Consider the following 16,971-nt stretch of genomic DNA (forward strand, 5'->3'; position numbering starts at 1 on the left):
TGATGTGTTTCTCAGATCACTGTGGTGATCGAGAGGATACTAGCATTCAGTCTGTCCAGCCCACTGGCCAAGTTCCTTAACGGGCTGGAGATCCTGCTCAGCAAATCACAGGTGAGCTTAGCAGCGACGTCTGTTAATACGAAGATTTACCTACTTTCCTAGGTGTTCATGATCCGGCTCTCGGTTCGATACGGAACCCGAAGCAACACGTGATGCTCGTTTTTTTTTTTATCTGTCCTCTTTTTCCTTTCAGGACTGGGAGAATAACGCCAGTCGCGCTGTGTCTTTGAGGAGCGAGTTGGAGCCCATCACACAGCTCATCATCCAGTGGAGGAAACTGGAGCTTAAGTATGTAGAATACACCGCAATGATTACTTACCTGGGGGGGGATGCATACTCTACATGCATACGCATGTATGCGCATGCATACTCTACATGCATACTCTAACGGAAAATACACCGATCAGCCATAACGTTAAAACCTCAGACAGTTGACGTGAATAACAATCCGATCATCTCGTAACCCGGCAACGGACTGGGACGTATTATATCAGGCAGCGAACGGTCAGTTCTCGAAGTCGATGTGTCAGAAGCAGGAAAAATGGGCAAGCGTGTATGGGCAATCAGACGTCCGATCAGATTATTAGCACTTGATTAGCCTGCATGTAGGCGTCGACCACCGTGGCTGATTTAAGATGGTGTGCATTTGCAGCTGTTGGTCTAGCAGTCTGGATAACGCTCTGAGGCGGCACGCGGAGAACTCGAGCAAGCACTGGTTCTCCATCTACCAGCTGATCGAGAGATATCTACAGGAGAAACGGACCGACGACAAACCCGGTAAAATGCTCCGAATTTCAACTCGAGTTAAAGCGTAGGAGAAACAATATCTGTCTATCAGATAAGTGTCCTCTCTTGTTAATACTTGTAGCCGATTATGATTTATTTCTAACCAGATTTGTCCCGTTCTGTCATCCCGCTCGTAGACGTGAAGGACGGAGGTGTGAAGGAGTTGCCCCTGCCCTCGGTTTCATCCACACTGCAGGGCTTCGTGGAGGGATCCACACTGGGCGAGTTTCACACGCGCTTGGCCATGCTGCTCGCCTTCCACTGCCACGTCCTATTGGCTCCCAAACAAGAAGGACACGGTGAGAGACTTTGCTTCCTTCTTGCTTTTTTTTGTTGTTTGTTTGTTTGTTTGCCATGCGTCATGTCGCGCAAATAGCGAATACGTTTTTAAATCTCTATCACGCACAGTTCATTGCTTGTTGTTCTCTCTGAGAGTCGTTCCTGCTGCTTTCCGGTCGTCCCGCAACTCCTTCCGAGTGAGCGCTGGCTCCTCTTTTACCGTCCCCGTCACGAGTCCGTGAGCTCGTTATGAAAAATTCTGCTTATGAATACACGCTGTGTGTGTGTGTGTGTGTGTGTGTGTGTGTGTGTGTAAATATATCTCAAAGAAGTGAGCATTTGAAGGTAGTTCTTTCCCAGAGTCACATGACCGCTGGCTTAAAGTAATAGAAATCCCGTGATTTTTATCTCTCTCAGCCTCGCTGTGTAGTTTGCTGTGGAACCTCCACAAGTACTACACACAGTTCTCTGACAGCATCCAGGCCAGAATCACGCAGCTGAGAGCGCCCATCGAAAAAGAACTCAAGGCAAGTACCGAGTCGCCGATGCAAAAGAGGACTCTGGGTGGACATTACATTCATAGTGTGTGTGTGGGGGGGGGGTTGTTTTTTTTTAAATCGGGCTTTTACATTTAAAATTGCAATTCCTTCAGTCCTCCCCTTTTGAAACGGACGTGTTTTTCATCGTAGGACTTTGTGAGGATCTCCAAGTGGAATGATGTGAGTTTTTGGGCTATCAAACAGTCTGTGGAGAAAACACACAGGTGAGGAAACACGATACCCTGTTTTTATTGTGTTGCTATGATTTGAACATGGCAGGCAGAACGTACACTCCTGTCCGAAACTATTGGAACGGCACGGGCGGTTCATCCGTTCGTGTTTTACACCGTTCGAAATGGATGCGAGTTCAGGATTTCAGCTTTTATTTCCAACAACATAAAACGGAACCTTTCGTGTCGGACCACCCGATTTTTAGGCGTGCAAAAGTAAATGACGCTTAATATTTGGTTGCAGTCAATCCTGTGACTCGTTGACATCACCAAATTGTTGGTTTCTTCTTTTGTGATGCTTTTCCGGGCTTTTACCGCAGCCTGTTTTAGTCGTTGTTTGTTTCAGGGGGTTTGTCGGTTCAGTCTCCTCTTCAGGAGGTGAAAGGTGCGCAATCGGGTTAAGATCTCGTGAGAATCTGGATGCAGTTCTCTGTAAATTGTGGTATGTGGCATGGCCTCGAGGGAAAACTCTGAGAGCAGAAATATAGAGCCTATACCATACCAATCGAATGGATTGGCCTTGCTGTTCCAATAGTTTTGGAGGGGACCGTGTAGCTCGGTATGTAAAGGTCATTAGGTCAGATTTTTCCGAAAAGCTGAAATATCTCAGCCCGGATGTGTGAAAGGAGTCGTTTCGTTGTTCAAAGCGGTTCAATTTGCATCACGCTCTTCTTAGGACCCTGTTCAAGTTCGTGAGGAAGTTCGAGGAGGCGTTGTCCGGGCCGTGCGCTCCCTGGATGGTGGAGCAGAAAAGCGGCGGCAGCACGGACAGCGTGGACGGGCAGCAAGAGCACACGCCGCTGCACCAGCTCCACCGCGCACTCAAGAGCGCCCTCCCTGGACGACGCAGAGACCTACAGGTGTGACGGAGACCGTTTTAGATTCCGAAAACTTATCTCCAAAACAAACCAAAAAAAAAAGAAAGATACATCATATTTTGTTTCGGTTCAGAGCGACGGTCCAGACGAGGTCCCGTCCAGCACGGAGCCCTCGTCGCTGCAGGCTCGTCTCCCCTCGCTCACAAGGAAGATGCGGAAGATGTGCGTGCAGCTGGTGAAGAAGGCGCCGCTGCCCGAACTGTCAGAAGACCTCGACCAGTTCACAGGTCCTGAGTCTTTATTAATCACGTATACATTAGAGCACGCAGACAACCGACTGTTTAACCCATGAGCCCGCGAGAGTTTACCGTAACGCGGCCATTCATTCTGCTTGCTTTGTGTGTGCAGTGGAGATAATTAGCAACGTTCAGGCACTGCAGAGCCTGACGGTGGACCGCTCTCTAGAGCAGGAGAGGCAAAAAGCTGAAGCGAAACAGATCCTGCTGCAGAAACAGCGAGCTCTGGCTGACCTCTTTAAGATGCTGGCGCAGATCGGTCAGTGCTCTTCGGCGAAAGAATCGTTTATTATTATATCAATATTATAAATAGTACATTTGCTTATTTTATTCACCGATCTGGTCAAATTTTCTACTGTATAATGTTTAACGCCGCGATGTCTATCATGTATTTTAAGGACGTCTTTAAGTAACAGGGTATATTTCTGCAATGTTGGTGACCCTTAGGTCACGATAAACAACGAACGAGCAATAAGATACATAAAATAACGACTTGGATGAAATAAGTGTTCGCGATTAATCGTTTAAAGAACGATTTCTTCTTTTTTTTTTTTTAAGTTGTAAATTATTTGTTTGTTTGTTTTGTTTGTTTGTTTATTTATTTTAGGTCTCTCGTATCGTAAAGGCCTGACGTGGGGTCGTATAGCAGATCCGGAAGAACCGCTCTTACTGCAGCCTGTAGAGATGAGAACAACACTGGCTGCACTGAGAACACAGGAACCCACAGAAAACCTGTACGATCTCCTCCTTACCCCCTCCGTCATGAATACCTTTATGAATAAGTGCTTATTCCAAACCCACTAAACATGCTCAGTGGATATTAAAATTTCTACGTTTAATATATAGAATGAAAAATTCACATTAAACCATTTAGCGCCTCTTTTTATTTATTTATTTGTGTATTTTTTCTCTTCTTCCCCCTTTCGCTAGGCTGTTTACTGAGATGATTGGCACATGGGACGGCTGTCAGAAATATTTCTACCGCTCCTGGGCCAGACGTAACGCCATGCAAGCTGCAATGCAGGCAGCTGTAAAGGTTTGCACGTTTACTGCCGTGATTAGTGTTTTCATGTGATTGCGTGGCTCGGCGCAGTGTTAAACGTGTGCGTGTCTGTAGGAGCTCGGTTTGGGTAACGTGGAGCGATGCCGGGGCTTCTCCTCTCACCTGTTCAAACTGCTGCTCAGGCAAAGGCGCCGCCTGGCCAAAATAACGGAACACTTCGCGGATCTCAGGTACGGTCCTCATGGAAAAAGTCCTTCACGTGATCTCCCTGGATCTTAATCGGGTTATTTATTCTCCTCGTTCTGATTTATTTAAAAAATAATTTTTTCCCCCGCCTGCAGAAGATTGATCGACGCCGTGCAGGACGTCCGGTCTCAGACGGCCTCGGGAGAGGACGAGCAGAGCGGGCTTCCCCCTCAGGACTCTCTCTGCAGCTGGGCGGCGAAGGCGCGGACGCTGGCGCAGCAGTGCTGCGTGGCCGTGCAGCAGCTCTCCTGGGTGCTGCAGTGCTGTCCCGAGGGGTGCGAGTCCAGAGAGGGCGGGCAGGGCGAGGCCACGCTGAGCCACCCTACACCTCTGCCAGCTCACCTCCAACCTCAGGCGTGCCTAATGAGGCGGGGCGAGGCGAGCTGGGCGGAGGCCGTGAAGCACGTAGAGGCTTTGCAGAGCGAGAGCACGCAGCTGAAAGAGAGGCTTAACGCCCTGGGGCATGAATCTGAACAAACAGCGATCCAAACCAGGTTCGACTCGTGTCGTCGTAGAACACCCGTCTAAAGTGCTGTGTAGCATTTGAAGCAAGGAGTCGCTCCAGTTTTCTCACTAATTTGGGTTGTTGTTGTTTTGTTTTTTTTTCCCAGGAGGCACTTGGAGGAGTGCAGCTCATGCGTGCACGCTTTAGGAGCACTGGCAGACCGGATGGCGGTCCTGGAGAGCCTCTTCGACCTCGATGGCAGCGTCGCACCTCGTTCGCAGCCGTGTCTCACACGAGGCCTGCGCGGCATCCGGACGGAGGTGGGAACCCACGTCAAGGAGTTCACCGCCTGGAGATCACAACTGCGACCACTCCGAGCATCATCCAAACGTGAGGAAATGCCGCCTAAAACTTAAAGCTGCCAGGATCTAAAGAAGATCTAGCCTTAACGTTGTTCCATTAACCGGAATCCTCCGCTCTCGAAGTATTCAAAGAAAAAAACTCATCACGTTTTGCTCGGTTCCGTCGCAGGTTCCGCCGCGCCGTTCCGGGCCGAGTTCTCCGAGGAGCTGGAGAGAACCATAAACACGGTTCTGTGTGCCGTGCAAGGACTGGTGAAGAGGAGAGAACAGGAAGTGCAGAAAGAGGACAGCAGGAAAGGTGTGCAAACCGTATTCGTGCTCCATGATTCAGGAGGGCGGGGTGTGAATCTTTTGCTGATGTAAAGCAGAAATAAGAAAGAAAGCTTTTATTGACTCGAATGCAAAAAGGTATCGCGCTTTGTATGGACTCGGGACATTTTCGTATGTTTTTTTTAAAAAATTTATTTCCTTTCCAGAGAGCGATTCCGAGGTGGCCGAGGAGCTTTTGAAGCCTGGACACCTGAGCCGGTTACTGGAGGAGGACCTTAGTGGAGACGTGTCGTGTCTCGCCCTGGCTGAGGTCACTGGGGTCACGGGGAGGTTGCTGGAGAGGCTGCGATCCTACAGAGACACGTGTCCGGCACGGCACTTAGGGGTAAGATTTTCCATAGTCCGTAAACTCGAGCCCCGACCCAGTGGATGGACTGTTTGTTGTATGTAAACGCGTTAGCCGTTAATGATTTCGCAATCGTTTACAAATGTGCGTTTTGTGATGCGCAGGAGCTGAAGGAGGCCTGCAGGAATCTGGTTCGCCTGGAGCCCATGCTGCATGTGTACTCGGAGCTGGTACGCTGGTACGTGGCCGTGTGTATGGGCGCTCACCGCAGCACGGGCAAACTGCTGTCCGTCCTCGCCGGCGTCTTCACCGACCTCGCTCAGAAGGTAGCGTCGGGGGGCGGAAACGAGACGTCTCCGGTCTAAACGATAACTGACCGTCTTACCGTCAAACGTGTCTCTCTCTCTCTCTCTCTCTCTCTCTCTCTCTCTCTCTCTCTCTCTCTGTCTCTTTCTTTCTCTCTCAGGGATTCTGTTTGCCCCAGGAGTTAACGGGCGGAGGTGACGGAGAAGGAGCTACGGAGTTCCACGACTACGAGGGCGGCGGGATCGGAGAGGGCGAGGGCGTCAAAGATGTCAGCGACAAGATCGAAAACGAAGAGCAGGTAACGGCCCAAACGTGAAAAAAAAAAAATTCGGCAAAAAGACGGACGTGAAATGACATTAGGGGTCGGCGACGCGTTCCGTTGCAGGTCGAGGACACGTTTCAGGAAGGGCAGGAAAAGAGCGAAGAGGAGCCAGACAAGCGGGATATTAAAGAAGAAGACAACGCCGTCGAGATGTCCGAGGACTTCGACGGGAAAATGCACGACGGGGAGCCACGAGAATCAGGTGTGTGTGTTAGCTATAGGGTTTGCGGGAAAAAATGTTTATCACGTGACGTATAATTAAGCAAAAGATGACTCCCAGGTGACGAGGAGGACTCTGATGAAGAAGATGAGGAGCTGGATAAGAAAATGGGAGACTTGGGAGATGGGCCAACTGACACCCTGGATGAAAGGATGTGGGGTGACGAGGAAGACGACGACGACGATGATGACGGCAGTGACAAGGAGGACGAGTCCGGGCCGGGAATGGACCAGGTAACGACACAAGTTTGTGAATCCGCAAGGTAGTAGCTGGTTGATTTGGGTAATGTTAATCAGCTAGAAGTCAGAGGCGTGATCATTTACCATATCGGTTGGGATTCTGCAGGGAGCGTCCGAGCTGGTCGCCAAAGATGACAACACGGAAGCCGGGGAGTCGAGTAAAGACAAGAAAAACAAGGACAAAGACGATGCGATGGACATTGAAGATGAGAAGGAGAAAATCCATGAGCAGGTAGATGAGGTAAGTGTGTTTGCGGTATTTATTCATAAAAAAAATTTCCCCCGTCTTGGTTTCGTTCCGAACGTCCTGTTCTTTTAAACCGTCGCGATGCCACGTAAACGTCCGCGGGGTACCGATGCCTGGTAACGAGTCTGTTCCCGTGTAGCGCGAGTTCGACGAGAACGAGGCGGACCCCTACCACGGTAAGCAGGAGCAGAAAGCCGAGGCAGAGGCCATGGACCTTCCGGAAGAGCTCAACCTGGATCAGGATGAACAGGCAGGACAGGATGAGGAGGGAGAAGGAGAAGACGAGGGTTAGTACACACCCCCTCATCCGACGGCGCGCAAATCACGAGAGGATTATAAAAAAATTTTTTAAAAAGTATATAAATGTATCGTCTTATTATTTTTGCCCCGGAGTAGCCGAGAACCCGTACGACATAGCGGACAAACCCATGGAGGTGGACGAGGGAGAGGAAGGCGAGGAGACGATGGAAGACCAGAAGGACTCTCAAGGTGAAGAAGCAGGAGAGGAACAGAATGCGGAGGAAGAGACTGGAGGGGAACAAACCGACCGAGAGAAAGACTCTGAGACAGATGAGAGAGGAGAAGATGAAGGAGAAGGGGATGAGGAAGAGAAGGAGAAGGGACAGGAAGAAGGTAGAGAGGAGGACAAGGCCGTCCCTGCTGATCTGGGCCAGAAACCAAAGGTTTGTTGGTCTAAAATGCCGACGAAGCGAATTCTGCCCTGTGTTTATTTTCCGAAGCATGATTTTTTTCATCTGCTCCTCATCAGAACGAAGAGCGGGACGGGGTGGAGGAGGAGGAGGAGGAGGATGCCCAGCTGGAGTCTGCCGAGAGAAAGGAGCACGCGACGGACGGGCAGACCGGCGAGGAGAACGTTCAGAGCGACACAGCGGCCGAGCTGGCAGGAGCCGCGTCCGAAAGAGACCAGGCCAAAGAGGCAAGTACTTCCGGTTTACTTCCTGGTTCGCCAGCAGAAAGACGTGACCCTTTCACGCTTTTTTTTTCTTTTCCCCGTATCTCTTTCAGGAACACGGCACCGGGTCGGCCGACGCCAGTCAGGCCGAGGGGCACGACTCCACGCTGGTGGCCAGGATGAGCTCTCGGACGCAGAGACAGAAACCGACACAGGTCTGCGGCGCTTTTGTTGCTGAAACTAAAACGCAAGAACGTGTAAATGAATCGCTCTTGAATAATGTAAACCACGATTACATATGTTTTGGGGTTTTTTTTGTTTGGTTTTTTTTTTGCGACAAAACTAATATGACAAACCTGTGCGGGCAGAGTTTTAAGCGGAAGCCGGGCCGGGCGGATAACGAGCGTTCTCTGGGCGACGCCAGCGAGCGTGTGCACAAGCGTTTGCGTACGGTGGAGAGCGCAGAGCTGAGAGAGCAGGAACACGCTCCCGACGACGGCCCGCGGGAGTCGGACACGTACGAGCACGTCAGACACGGGGAGGAGAAGTACGACACGCAGACATACGGTGAGCACACGTGTATATACACGTACGTATTTAAACACGTGTCTGGCTTTCAGTCTCGTATACTATCCGCAGCAATAACCGAGCATCGCTACCACACGTTTATTCAGTATCACGTGTTTATCGGTGTAGACACAGCGAGTGCAGAGCAGCAGAGACCGACTTCCACGAAGCAAGACGACGACGACGACGTTGCTATGGATACAGAGGTGGAGAAAGAGATGCAGGCAGCGGACACTCTAGAGCTGAAGCCGGAGAAGCCGGACAGCTCCAAAGCCTCCAAAGGTGTTTTGTTCGGTTCTGTCGTTTTATTTTTTACAATGAAATCCGAGTACTCGGTGGATTTCCGAAACCGTTTTCAATTCATCACCGTCAACATCCTTCTTCGAAGGCGCAGGTTTCATCATTCAAATCGTACGAATATCCGTCTGTTCCTATGTTTATGTTTTGTTTGTTTTTTTTTCTTTCCTCGATTATCTTTTCTAGGTATGGACAGCGGAGATCTGGACACCTGGAAGCCTGAAGAGGAAGAAGCAGCGGAGAAACCGGAGACGAAGACGGGTCACGATGAAGAGCAGAGGAGGGGGAGGAGCAAAGAGTCCACCGTACACACTGTGCCGGAGTTACTGACGCAAGTGCTCAAGGTGCCGTAATTCAGCCGTGAAACGGATAACACACCCTTATCGCTTATCATGCTTTACTGAATGTGTGTTTGTGTGTGTAATAGCTCCAGGTTAAAGATCCAGACCTACTAAGAAGAGATTTAGAGCTGCAGTTGGAAGCGTGGCACAGGCAGACTCCGGGATCTCCGGAAGAGGTGCACAAGCTGTTTATGAATAGAATCTAAAACCGATTCAAATTCGGATTAGATGGCACGTCCGAGCCAAAAACATCTGGTTTCCAAGTCAAAACCGTACAGTGTTTATTATCTGAAGCGCTCCCGTCTCTGCGCATAGCTACGTAGCTAGCGTTGCCGATTTAGCGATCTAATCGTGGAGAATTGTTTGTCTGGCAGGAGAGCGCAGCGGCGGCGATGTGGCAGCAGTATCAAGCGCTCACCTCGCCTCTGTCGCAGCAGCTGTGCGAGCAGCTTCGCCTCATCCTGGAGCCCACGCAGGCCGCCAAGCTCAAGTCAGTCCCATGCAGCAACACGTTTTCATCTCTGTCATTATTCATGCCGTGCGTGCTTTGATCTCGTGAGCTTATCCTCGTCTTTCCACATGCGCCACTCAGAGGAGATTACCGCACGGGAAAGCGGCTGAACATGCGCAAGGTCATCCCCTACATCGCCAGCCAGTTCCGGAAAGACAAGATCTGGTTGAGGAGGACGAAGCCCAGCAAGAGAGACTATCAGATCTGCTTGGCTGTGGACGACTCGTCCAGCATGGTGGACAATCACTCCAAACAGGTGCGGTACGAGCGGGACGAAAATACGTCCGGACCTAGATGTTTTGGATTCCTGGCTTTTTTTTTTTTTATTGTCGATGTCAAAGGCTTCACGTCACAGTTTTTAGCATGTGCACTAAATTTTTCCCACCGATCTTGTATCTCGAACACTGCAGTTGGCGTTCGAGTCGGTCTCCGTGATTGTGAACGCCCTCACCCTGCTGGAGGTGGGACAAGTGGCAGTGTGCAGGTCAGTATCGATTAGCCGTGCTGTCTTGCTGGGAGGCATGATGATGATACGATGTAATCACAATGACGCTAGCCAATCATGGGTGTCTGTGAGCTCATGTATGTGGAAGAGGGCAGATTTCCTCGCTTTCCTCCGAGCGTGTAACATGATCGTCTAATCTGATGATGGTTATGAGACTAAGTTAAGGTGCTTGGTTTTTTTTTTTTCCCCTTTTCTTTTCTTCTACAGCTTCGGTGAGAGCGTCCAGCTGCTCCACCCATTCCAGCAGCAGTTTAACGACCAATCAGGAGCTCGAATCCTGCGGCTCTGCCAGTTCCAGCAAAAGAAGACGAGAATAGCTCAAGTAAAGATCTAGAGCTCTTTTTTTTTTTTTTTTTTTCCCAATCCATGTCACGTTTAACCTCGCGTAGCTTTTGCACGTTGTTTATGGAACACTCCACTATTACATTTTACCATCATATGAACTCAATGTCCTAGAAATGATCTTGACTGTTCCACAAAAGAATAGCAACTAGTAGACCCCCTCCAGCTCCACCCCCTATTGTATTATTAGGGCGGCTGTGGCTCGGGTGCTAGAGCGGGTTGTCCACTAATCTCAGGGTTGGCAGTTCGATTCCCGGCCCGCACGACGCCACATGCCGAAGCGTCCTTGCACAAGGCGCTGAACCCGAAGTTGCTAACACTCTGAGAAACGGCGTAAAAGCGAGTTGTAGAACCGCTAAGGTTTAAAGGCGTTCTATAAAGTGCAGACTACTTATCATTTGTATAAACAATATAATTAAAAAAGTAATACTTCATTGTCTTCTCTTATAGTTTTTGGAGACTTCAGCCAACATGTTTGTAGCGGCCAAACATCAAAATCCCTGCTCTGCAAATACAGGTTCTCTTTTTTTCATATAGTTGCTATTATATATATATTTGGCAACTCTTTATTAACGTCTCGCCGGGGGTTTGTTTTGTTCTGTTTTGTTCAGAGATGGCGCAGTTGTTGCTGATCGTCTCCGACGGCAGGGGCTTGTTCCTGGAGGGGAAGGAGAGAGTAGCGGCGGCGGTTCAGGCCGCTCGCAGCGCCAACGTCTTCGTCATATTTGTAGTGCTGGATAACCCCAACTCCAGAGTATGACCATTTCTAGCATGCTTTAAACGTTTAGATGATCACAGTCGGTGCTCTAGCACGGTTTTCAAAGTACAAAACTAACGTGACCGAATAGTGATTTTATCATTCACCTCTCAGTGATTAATTCACAGGTATAGATAAGACCTCGATTTAAAATCTTAGTGGCTCTTCATGTGGAAACGTATTTTGACTCCGAACAGAAACTGATCTGTTTTGAACTTGAGGCTGATCAATGAGCACTTTGCCGTCCAAACCTCTTTTAACATCATCTCCTGAATTTCTCAATTTTGACAGCTTACGTTTTTTTTTAACCGGGAATTTTTTTTTTTTTTTTTTTACCTTAAATTTTCGACAGCTTAATTTTTTTTAAACCGAAATTTTGAAGACCTGAAATGTTAAACCTGAATATCAGCTGAATCCAGATCCAGTATGTTCAAAATCCAATGTTTTTCCAAATTGAGGCTCCGGTTCTGCAGACTCAGATTTGACTCCGTTAGAGGGTAAACTTTTCAATCATTTGAAAATTCTGTGAAAACCCTCCCTTTTCTGCGAGTTGCCTTCAGGTAAATTTACGTAAACGCACGTGATTGGCCACAGCTAGAGGATTCGCTGCAGAAGTTTTAATAGTTTGTGTTTTTATTATTATATTTTTTTTTTTAAAACTAGTGCTGCTGGTTTCATGGTCGGTCGGATCTACCGAATGTGATCAAATTAGAAAATAAAAAATGATTGGATGCAGTTAAAAAGTGAGAAAAAGAAATGTTTGCTATTGGACAAAGTTTGGAAAATAAGAAATTGAAAACTGGATAAAAGTAGAAAGTTAAAAGAAAGACGTGTATTAGATAAAATTAGAAATTAAGCAGTAGAAATGTACTGAACGAAAATAGATCAAATAAGAAATTAATTTTAGATATTCAATAAAAATTGAAGTGAAATAATAGAAATGTATTGGATATTGAATAAACTTAGCTAGAAATATATTCGATATGGAAACAATAAACCTATCTCCAATTGTTTGATGGGCAATAATGCAAAACTCTGCACCTTATAGTCTGGGAAATGCAGTGACTGGAATTGAACTTTGTTTGTTTGTTTGTTTGTTTGTTTACTATATGATACCTTCCACTGTTGCACATTGTCGCCATACGGCAACAATTTATCAACTGCCGCCCATAAAACATTTTTTTCCCCCCAATTATTTACTTATTTATTTATATTAGCTTGAACGAATTCATTTCAGGTAATTTTTTGATGTAAATGTAATAATTCATGCAGTAGACGGTTAAAACTAAATATACAGTATACGGGTTAGTCAAATTAAAACCTTCATTTCGTTCACGGCACATGCAACCAGAGGTGTTTTTCTTTTTTTTTTAAAATAAATTTAATATAGAGGTTTTTTTTTTTTTAAATCATCACTCTGACATATTCCTGTTCCAGGACTCCATATTGGATATCAAAGTGCCCATCTTCAAGGGACCGGGCGAACTGCCCGAGATCCGCTCCTACATGGACGAGTTCCCGTTTCCGTTCTACGTGATCCTGCGCGACGTGAACGCCCTGCCTGAGACGCTGAGCGACGCTCTGAGGCAGTGGTTCGAGCTCATCACTGCCACCGACCGGTAACAAAGCGCCAGGAAGCCACGACTGCACAAATCCTGTCGGTGCTGCTAGCCTCCCGGACACGGAGACATACACAGAAGGACACACACATGCGTATACGAACGCCAGACCGGCTGCTGTACATGTGCGTTTTCTTTCGTCTTCGCTGTTATTTTAATGAATTGTAGTTTGATTTGTAGAAATTGCTGCTCTCGAGTATTCTTCAATAGGATGTTGAAGAGCTTTGGATTATAACAGTATTTTTCTCACTTCAGTGGATCCTCTTCCATTTGAAGTAAGATTTAAATGAACATTTCCAACATACTGAGAGAGAACGTGAGATGTTTTTAAGCTCGTGCATCCTTGTACACATCTGGTTTTGAAAGGTGACGACTGTGAATGGCACTATATCGGGGGTGGGGGGACAAAGCAGAAGTGCATGTTGGACTTTTTTTGTCATGATGCGTTTGCAGAAATCCAGCAAAGAATTGTGCCTTTCGAAGAACCCCAACCCCACCTCTGGACAGAACACGTCAGAAGCTCATGACTCGTGCACACTTTCTAGGATTCTGGATAATGTTTCAGCCATCATGACGTCCAATACGGTCCGCATGAATCTGAGCTACGTGCATGGACCATCACCGGCTCTCTCACCAAGCAGACTGAATTCAAATACGTGACACCGTTGTTAATACTTTTTAGGACTTTGTTTCCATTTCCTGTGTGAATTCTGCATTCAAGCTGGTAAAATCAATAAACGTTTCTTCACATAGATAACTCAAATCAAGATGGAACTTTGTGTATGCTTTGGGTCTTTAACATCCTCTTACAGTTAATTATACGTTTAAAGATTGTGGACTAGTGTTATGATGAACCGACTGTGGGACAAGAAAGACGTGACGAGTTAAAGAAACGCGGTTCTTTGATTTCGTGAACACAAGAAGATTGTGTATCGAGAACGAGCTGGCGGTTGTGTTTTTGCTGCATTTTGTTAAGCGACTATAAGAAAGAAAGAAAAAATCAGGGAAGATGTTTTTCAGATATTTGGCCAGAATTTCACTTGAGAGGCATATCTAATAAATAAATAGCAAAATTACAGGGTGTCCCAAAAAGTCTCCATACACAGGGGAAATGAACAATTTTAACATAATGTCTTCCCAAAATAGACAGGCTTTAAGATGATTCTCATGGCTGGATCGGGAAGCTGTCGCAAGGTTGCGATGGACTTTAACAGGAAACATGACAAGCACATCACACACACACACACACACACACATGGCACTGCTGCCAAACATATTAACAAATTCAAAAAGACTGAGAAAAAGAAACATTTTGTGGTGCCACGACCAAAGATGACTCTTTAATAAATAAGTTACAATATATCATTTCTGTTCCGATAAAGCTATATTTTATTCTATTTTATCTAAGTGTCTTCAGAAAATCGTTCTTCCTATACCCTAATTCGTAATCGGATATGCAAATGAGCATGCTCAAGCAATGTATATGCAAATCGTTCGATGACATCATCTGGGGACTTCTATCAACTGTTGGAGCGCTTTATCTACATTCCCCTGAAAAGACGGGTCCTGTACACACACAAAAAGAAAAGATGGATGATGATAACGTTTAATGTCCGAAAGACAATCATTGTGTTCAATTACAATGAATGTACCCCTCGTTCCCATCCCAGGAAATCAACAGTTATACAGCTAGTGTATCAGATCATTTATATGAGTTAGTTTATATTAGTTGGTTTATATTAGCTAGTTTATATTAGCTAGTTTATATTAGCTAGTTTATACTAGTTGGTTTATATGAGCTTATATTAGCTAGTTTATACTAGTTGGTTTATATGAGCTTATATTAGCTAGTTTAAAAGTTAGTTTATATTAGCTAGCTTGAGTTTGTTTATATTACCTAGATTGAGTTAGTTTATTAGTTTATAGTAGTTAGTTTATATTAGCTAGTTTGAGTTTGGTTATATTAGTTCATTAGTTAGTTTATATTAGCTAGTTTGAGGTTTATATTAGTTTGAGTTAGTTTATATTAGCTAGTATATACTAGTTAGTTTATATTAGTTTATGAGTTTGTTTATATTAGTTTATACTAATTAGTTTATATTAGTTTATATTAGCTAGTTTATACTAATTTGTTTATATTAGCTAGTTAATTAGTTTCAGTTTGTTTGAGTTTGTTTATATTAGTTAGTTTATGAGTTTGTTTATATTAGCTAGTTTGAGTTTGTTTATATTAGTTTGTGGTTGTTTATATTAGTTTATGAGTTAGTTTATATTAGTTTGAGTTTGTTTATACTAGTTTGAGTTTGTTTATATTAGTTTGAGTTTGTTTATATTAGTTTGAGTTAGTTTATATTAGCTAGTATATACTAGTTAGTTTATATTAGTTAATGAGTTTGTTTATATTAGTTTATACTAATTAGATTATATTAGCTAGTTATTTATAGTTAGTTTATTTATCTCTATTTTATTTTATTTATGTAGTATTGTTTTGGTATTAATATTATTTATAATTTATTTATTTATTTATTTATTTCCATTTATTTTTAATTTTTCTGCCAATCTACTGCCCACACTCTAGTCCAGTAGGTGGCGGTAATGCACCCGTAACTGGTTTGCCAACCGCCGTTAAAACAAAAAGAAGAAGAAGAAAAAAGTCTTTCAAGACATGTAAAAGCTTTTTTTAATTTTTTTTTTTTTTTTAATCCTGATTGGGGTATTACTGGTGTATTTTATGTCGTAGTATAAAACGTGAACATATATTGAGCTTGTGTTAACCACAGACCTTATTTCTGGCATTTAACCAAAAAAAAAACCCCCATTGCCTTCGGGATGATGGATGTGGAGTACACAGAAAAATAAAGTCGAGATCACGAGTAAACAAGAAAGAAAATATTGACAATGCATGGCCGCTTAGGGCTTCCATACTTTTCCTAACACTCCTTAATATTTTTACAGTTTATTTCTACATTTAGTGACATGCTTTTATCAACACTGAGTTGAGTCTGAATGGACGGAACTGTGGGTCATTTTTTTTATTTTAATTTTAATTTTTAAAATTTTTACACAAAATTAATTAATTCTTTAAAATTTACTAATTCATTTTTCAAACTCATCCCCAGCAAGTTTATTTTCACGTTTACATCATATTTTCACAACTGAATACAGGTTGACAAGGACTTAAATTAGTAAGTACTTGTATTGTCTTTTTTCATACTGAACTAACCTCTGAACACTGTGTTTAGAATGATGCTACCCTTTGTGATGGAACCTGTAGTGGCACTGCAACTACAACTACAACTACTAGCTGACCTGTTGTAATAAACTAGCTGAGGAACTCGAGGTTGATCAGGGATTCGTACAGGAACATTTGAATAATTAAACATGATCATGGCTACTCCCTAGGGTCACTATAAAGGCACAAGGAAAGACTGAAGGAATGATTTTATGGTACAAATGCTTGCTTAATTATGCTTCAAGATACCATTCAGGCTCTGAAAGACATGACTGTTGAATGAGTGACTTAGCTCTTATACCCATATTAGTAGGTTAACTACAGACTTAGCTATTATACCCATATTAGGAGACTACTTCCTGTTTTAACAGCTGTCTGACGAGTATATAAGTATATAAAGCTTGATTTTGAATATTCCCTCTGAAATTTGTGTATTTTTGATTTACTGGACTATATTCCCGTGTTTCTGATTCAGTCCTGTTACATATACTGTAGTAGCTTCTCTTCAGTCAGTATTATGAGTTGAAATGATTTTATACTCTAACCTGTACATTCTCTTAAAACTAACCCTAAGAAGAAAAAGGGTCCATTAAAATGTACAAAACAATCAGCCTAGCAACAAGACGAGCAATGATATTACAGTAATCTTAATAGTGAAGTCCTGTGAGGTCTTTTATACCAGTAGGTCAGACAGTCGGTCCTTAATGGTATCCACTAGACATAACATGCCACCAATAGAGGGCAACAAATTACCCATAGAGACCCACAGGAACCATTAGTTTCCATTAAAACCAATACAATTCCCAGTATAAATATTAACAGTGTAAATGTTATCTTCTCTCCACAGGGTGGCAGTAAAGCGCATTTGAGCGT

The 16,971-nt window shown here is 44.7% G+C and overlaps 1 protein-coding gene across 2 annotated transcripts in view; it reads left to right on the forward strand.

Moving 5' to 3' along the window:
- mdn1 (midasin AAA ATPase 1) overlaps nt 1–13,629 on the forward strand; it is a 42,909-nt gene extending 29,280 nt beyond the window's left edge. Inside the window, exons 66-101 of one of the 2 annotated variants that reach the window (XM_053686604.1) lie at nt 16–111; nt 254–348; nt 713–837; nt 954–1,145; nt 1,543–1,652; nt 1,815–1,888; nt 2,571–2,754; nt 2,846–2,999; nt 3,121–3,267; nt 3,616–3,742; nt 3,939–4,044; nt 4,126–4,241; nt 4,353–4,751; nt 4,869–5,092; nt 5,234–5,362; nt 5,541–5,719; nt 5,845–6,006; nt 6,147–6,284; nt 6,372–6,510; nt 6,589–6,761; nt 6,874–7,008; nt 7,154–7,301; nt 7,411–7,697; nt 7,784–7,951; nt 8,041–8,142; nt 8,296–8,494; nt 8,624–8,776; nt 8,978–9,135; nt 9,219–9,308; nt 9,507–9,622; nt 9,725–9,899; nt 10,054–10,127; nt 10,356–10,470; nt 10,941–11,007; nt 11,102–11,244; nt 12,685–13,629. In XM_053686604.1, the coding sequence (XP_053542579.1) occupies nt 16–111; nt 254–348; nt 713–837; nt 954–1,145; nt 1,543–1,652; nt 1,815–1,888; nt 2,571–2,754; nt 2,846–2,999; nt 3,121–3,267; nt 3,616–3,742; nt 3,939–4,044; nt 4,126–4,241; nt 4,353–4,751; nt 4,869–5,092; nt 5,234–5,362; nt 5,541–5,719; nt 5,845–6,006; nt 6,147–6,284; nt 6,372–6,510; nt 6,589–6,761; nt 6,874–7,008; nt 7,154–7,301; nt 7,411–7,697; nt 7,784–7,951; nt 8,041–8,142; nt 8,296–8,494; nt 8,624–8,776; nt 8,978–9,135; nt 9,219–9,308; nt 9,507–9,622; nt 9,725–9,899; nt 10,054–10,127; nt 10,356–10,470; nt 10,941–11,007; nt 11,102–11,244; nt 12,685–12,870 (5,385 nt within the window). In that variant the 3' untranslated portion in view covers nt 12,871–13,629. The remainder of the gene's footprint in view (nt 1–15; nt 112–253; nt 349–712; nt 838–953; nt 1,146–1,542; nt 1,653–1,814; nt 1,889–2,570; nt 2,755–2,845; nt 3,000–3,120; nt 3,268–3,615; nt 3,743–3,938; nt 4,045–4,125; nt 4,242–4,352; nt 4,752–4,868; nt 5,093–5,233; nt 5,363–5,540; nt 5,720–5,844; nt 6,007–6,146; nt 6,285–6,371; nt 6,511–6,588; nt 6,762–6,873; nt 7,009–7,153; nt 7,302–7,410; nt 7,698–7,783; nt 7,952–8,040; nt 8,143–8,295; nt 8,495–8,623; nt 8,777–8,977; nt 9,136–9,218; nt 9,309–9,506; nt 9,623–9,724; nt 9,900–10,053; nt 10,128–10,355; nt 10,471–10,940; nt 11,008–11,101; nt 11,245–12,684) is intronic. The other variant, XM_053686605.1, reaches the window with a different exon arrangement.
- The last annotated feature ends 3,342 nt before the right edge of the window (nt 13,630–16,971 follow it).

The sequence above is a fragment of the Ictalurus punctatus genome, chromosome 2, assembly GCF_001660625.3.
Source record: "Ictalurus punctatus breed USDA103 chromosome 2, Coco_2.0, whole genome shotgun sequence".
Classification (NCBI taxonomy): domain Eukaryota; kingdom Metazoa; phylum Chordata; class Actinopteri; order Siluriformes; family Ictaluridae; genus Ictalurus; species Ictalurus punctatus.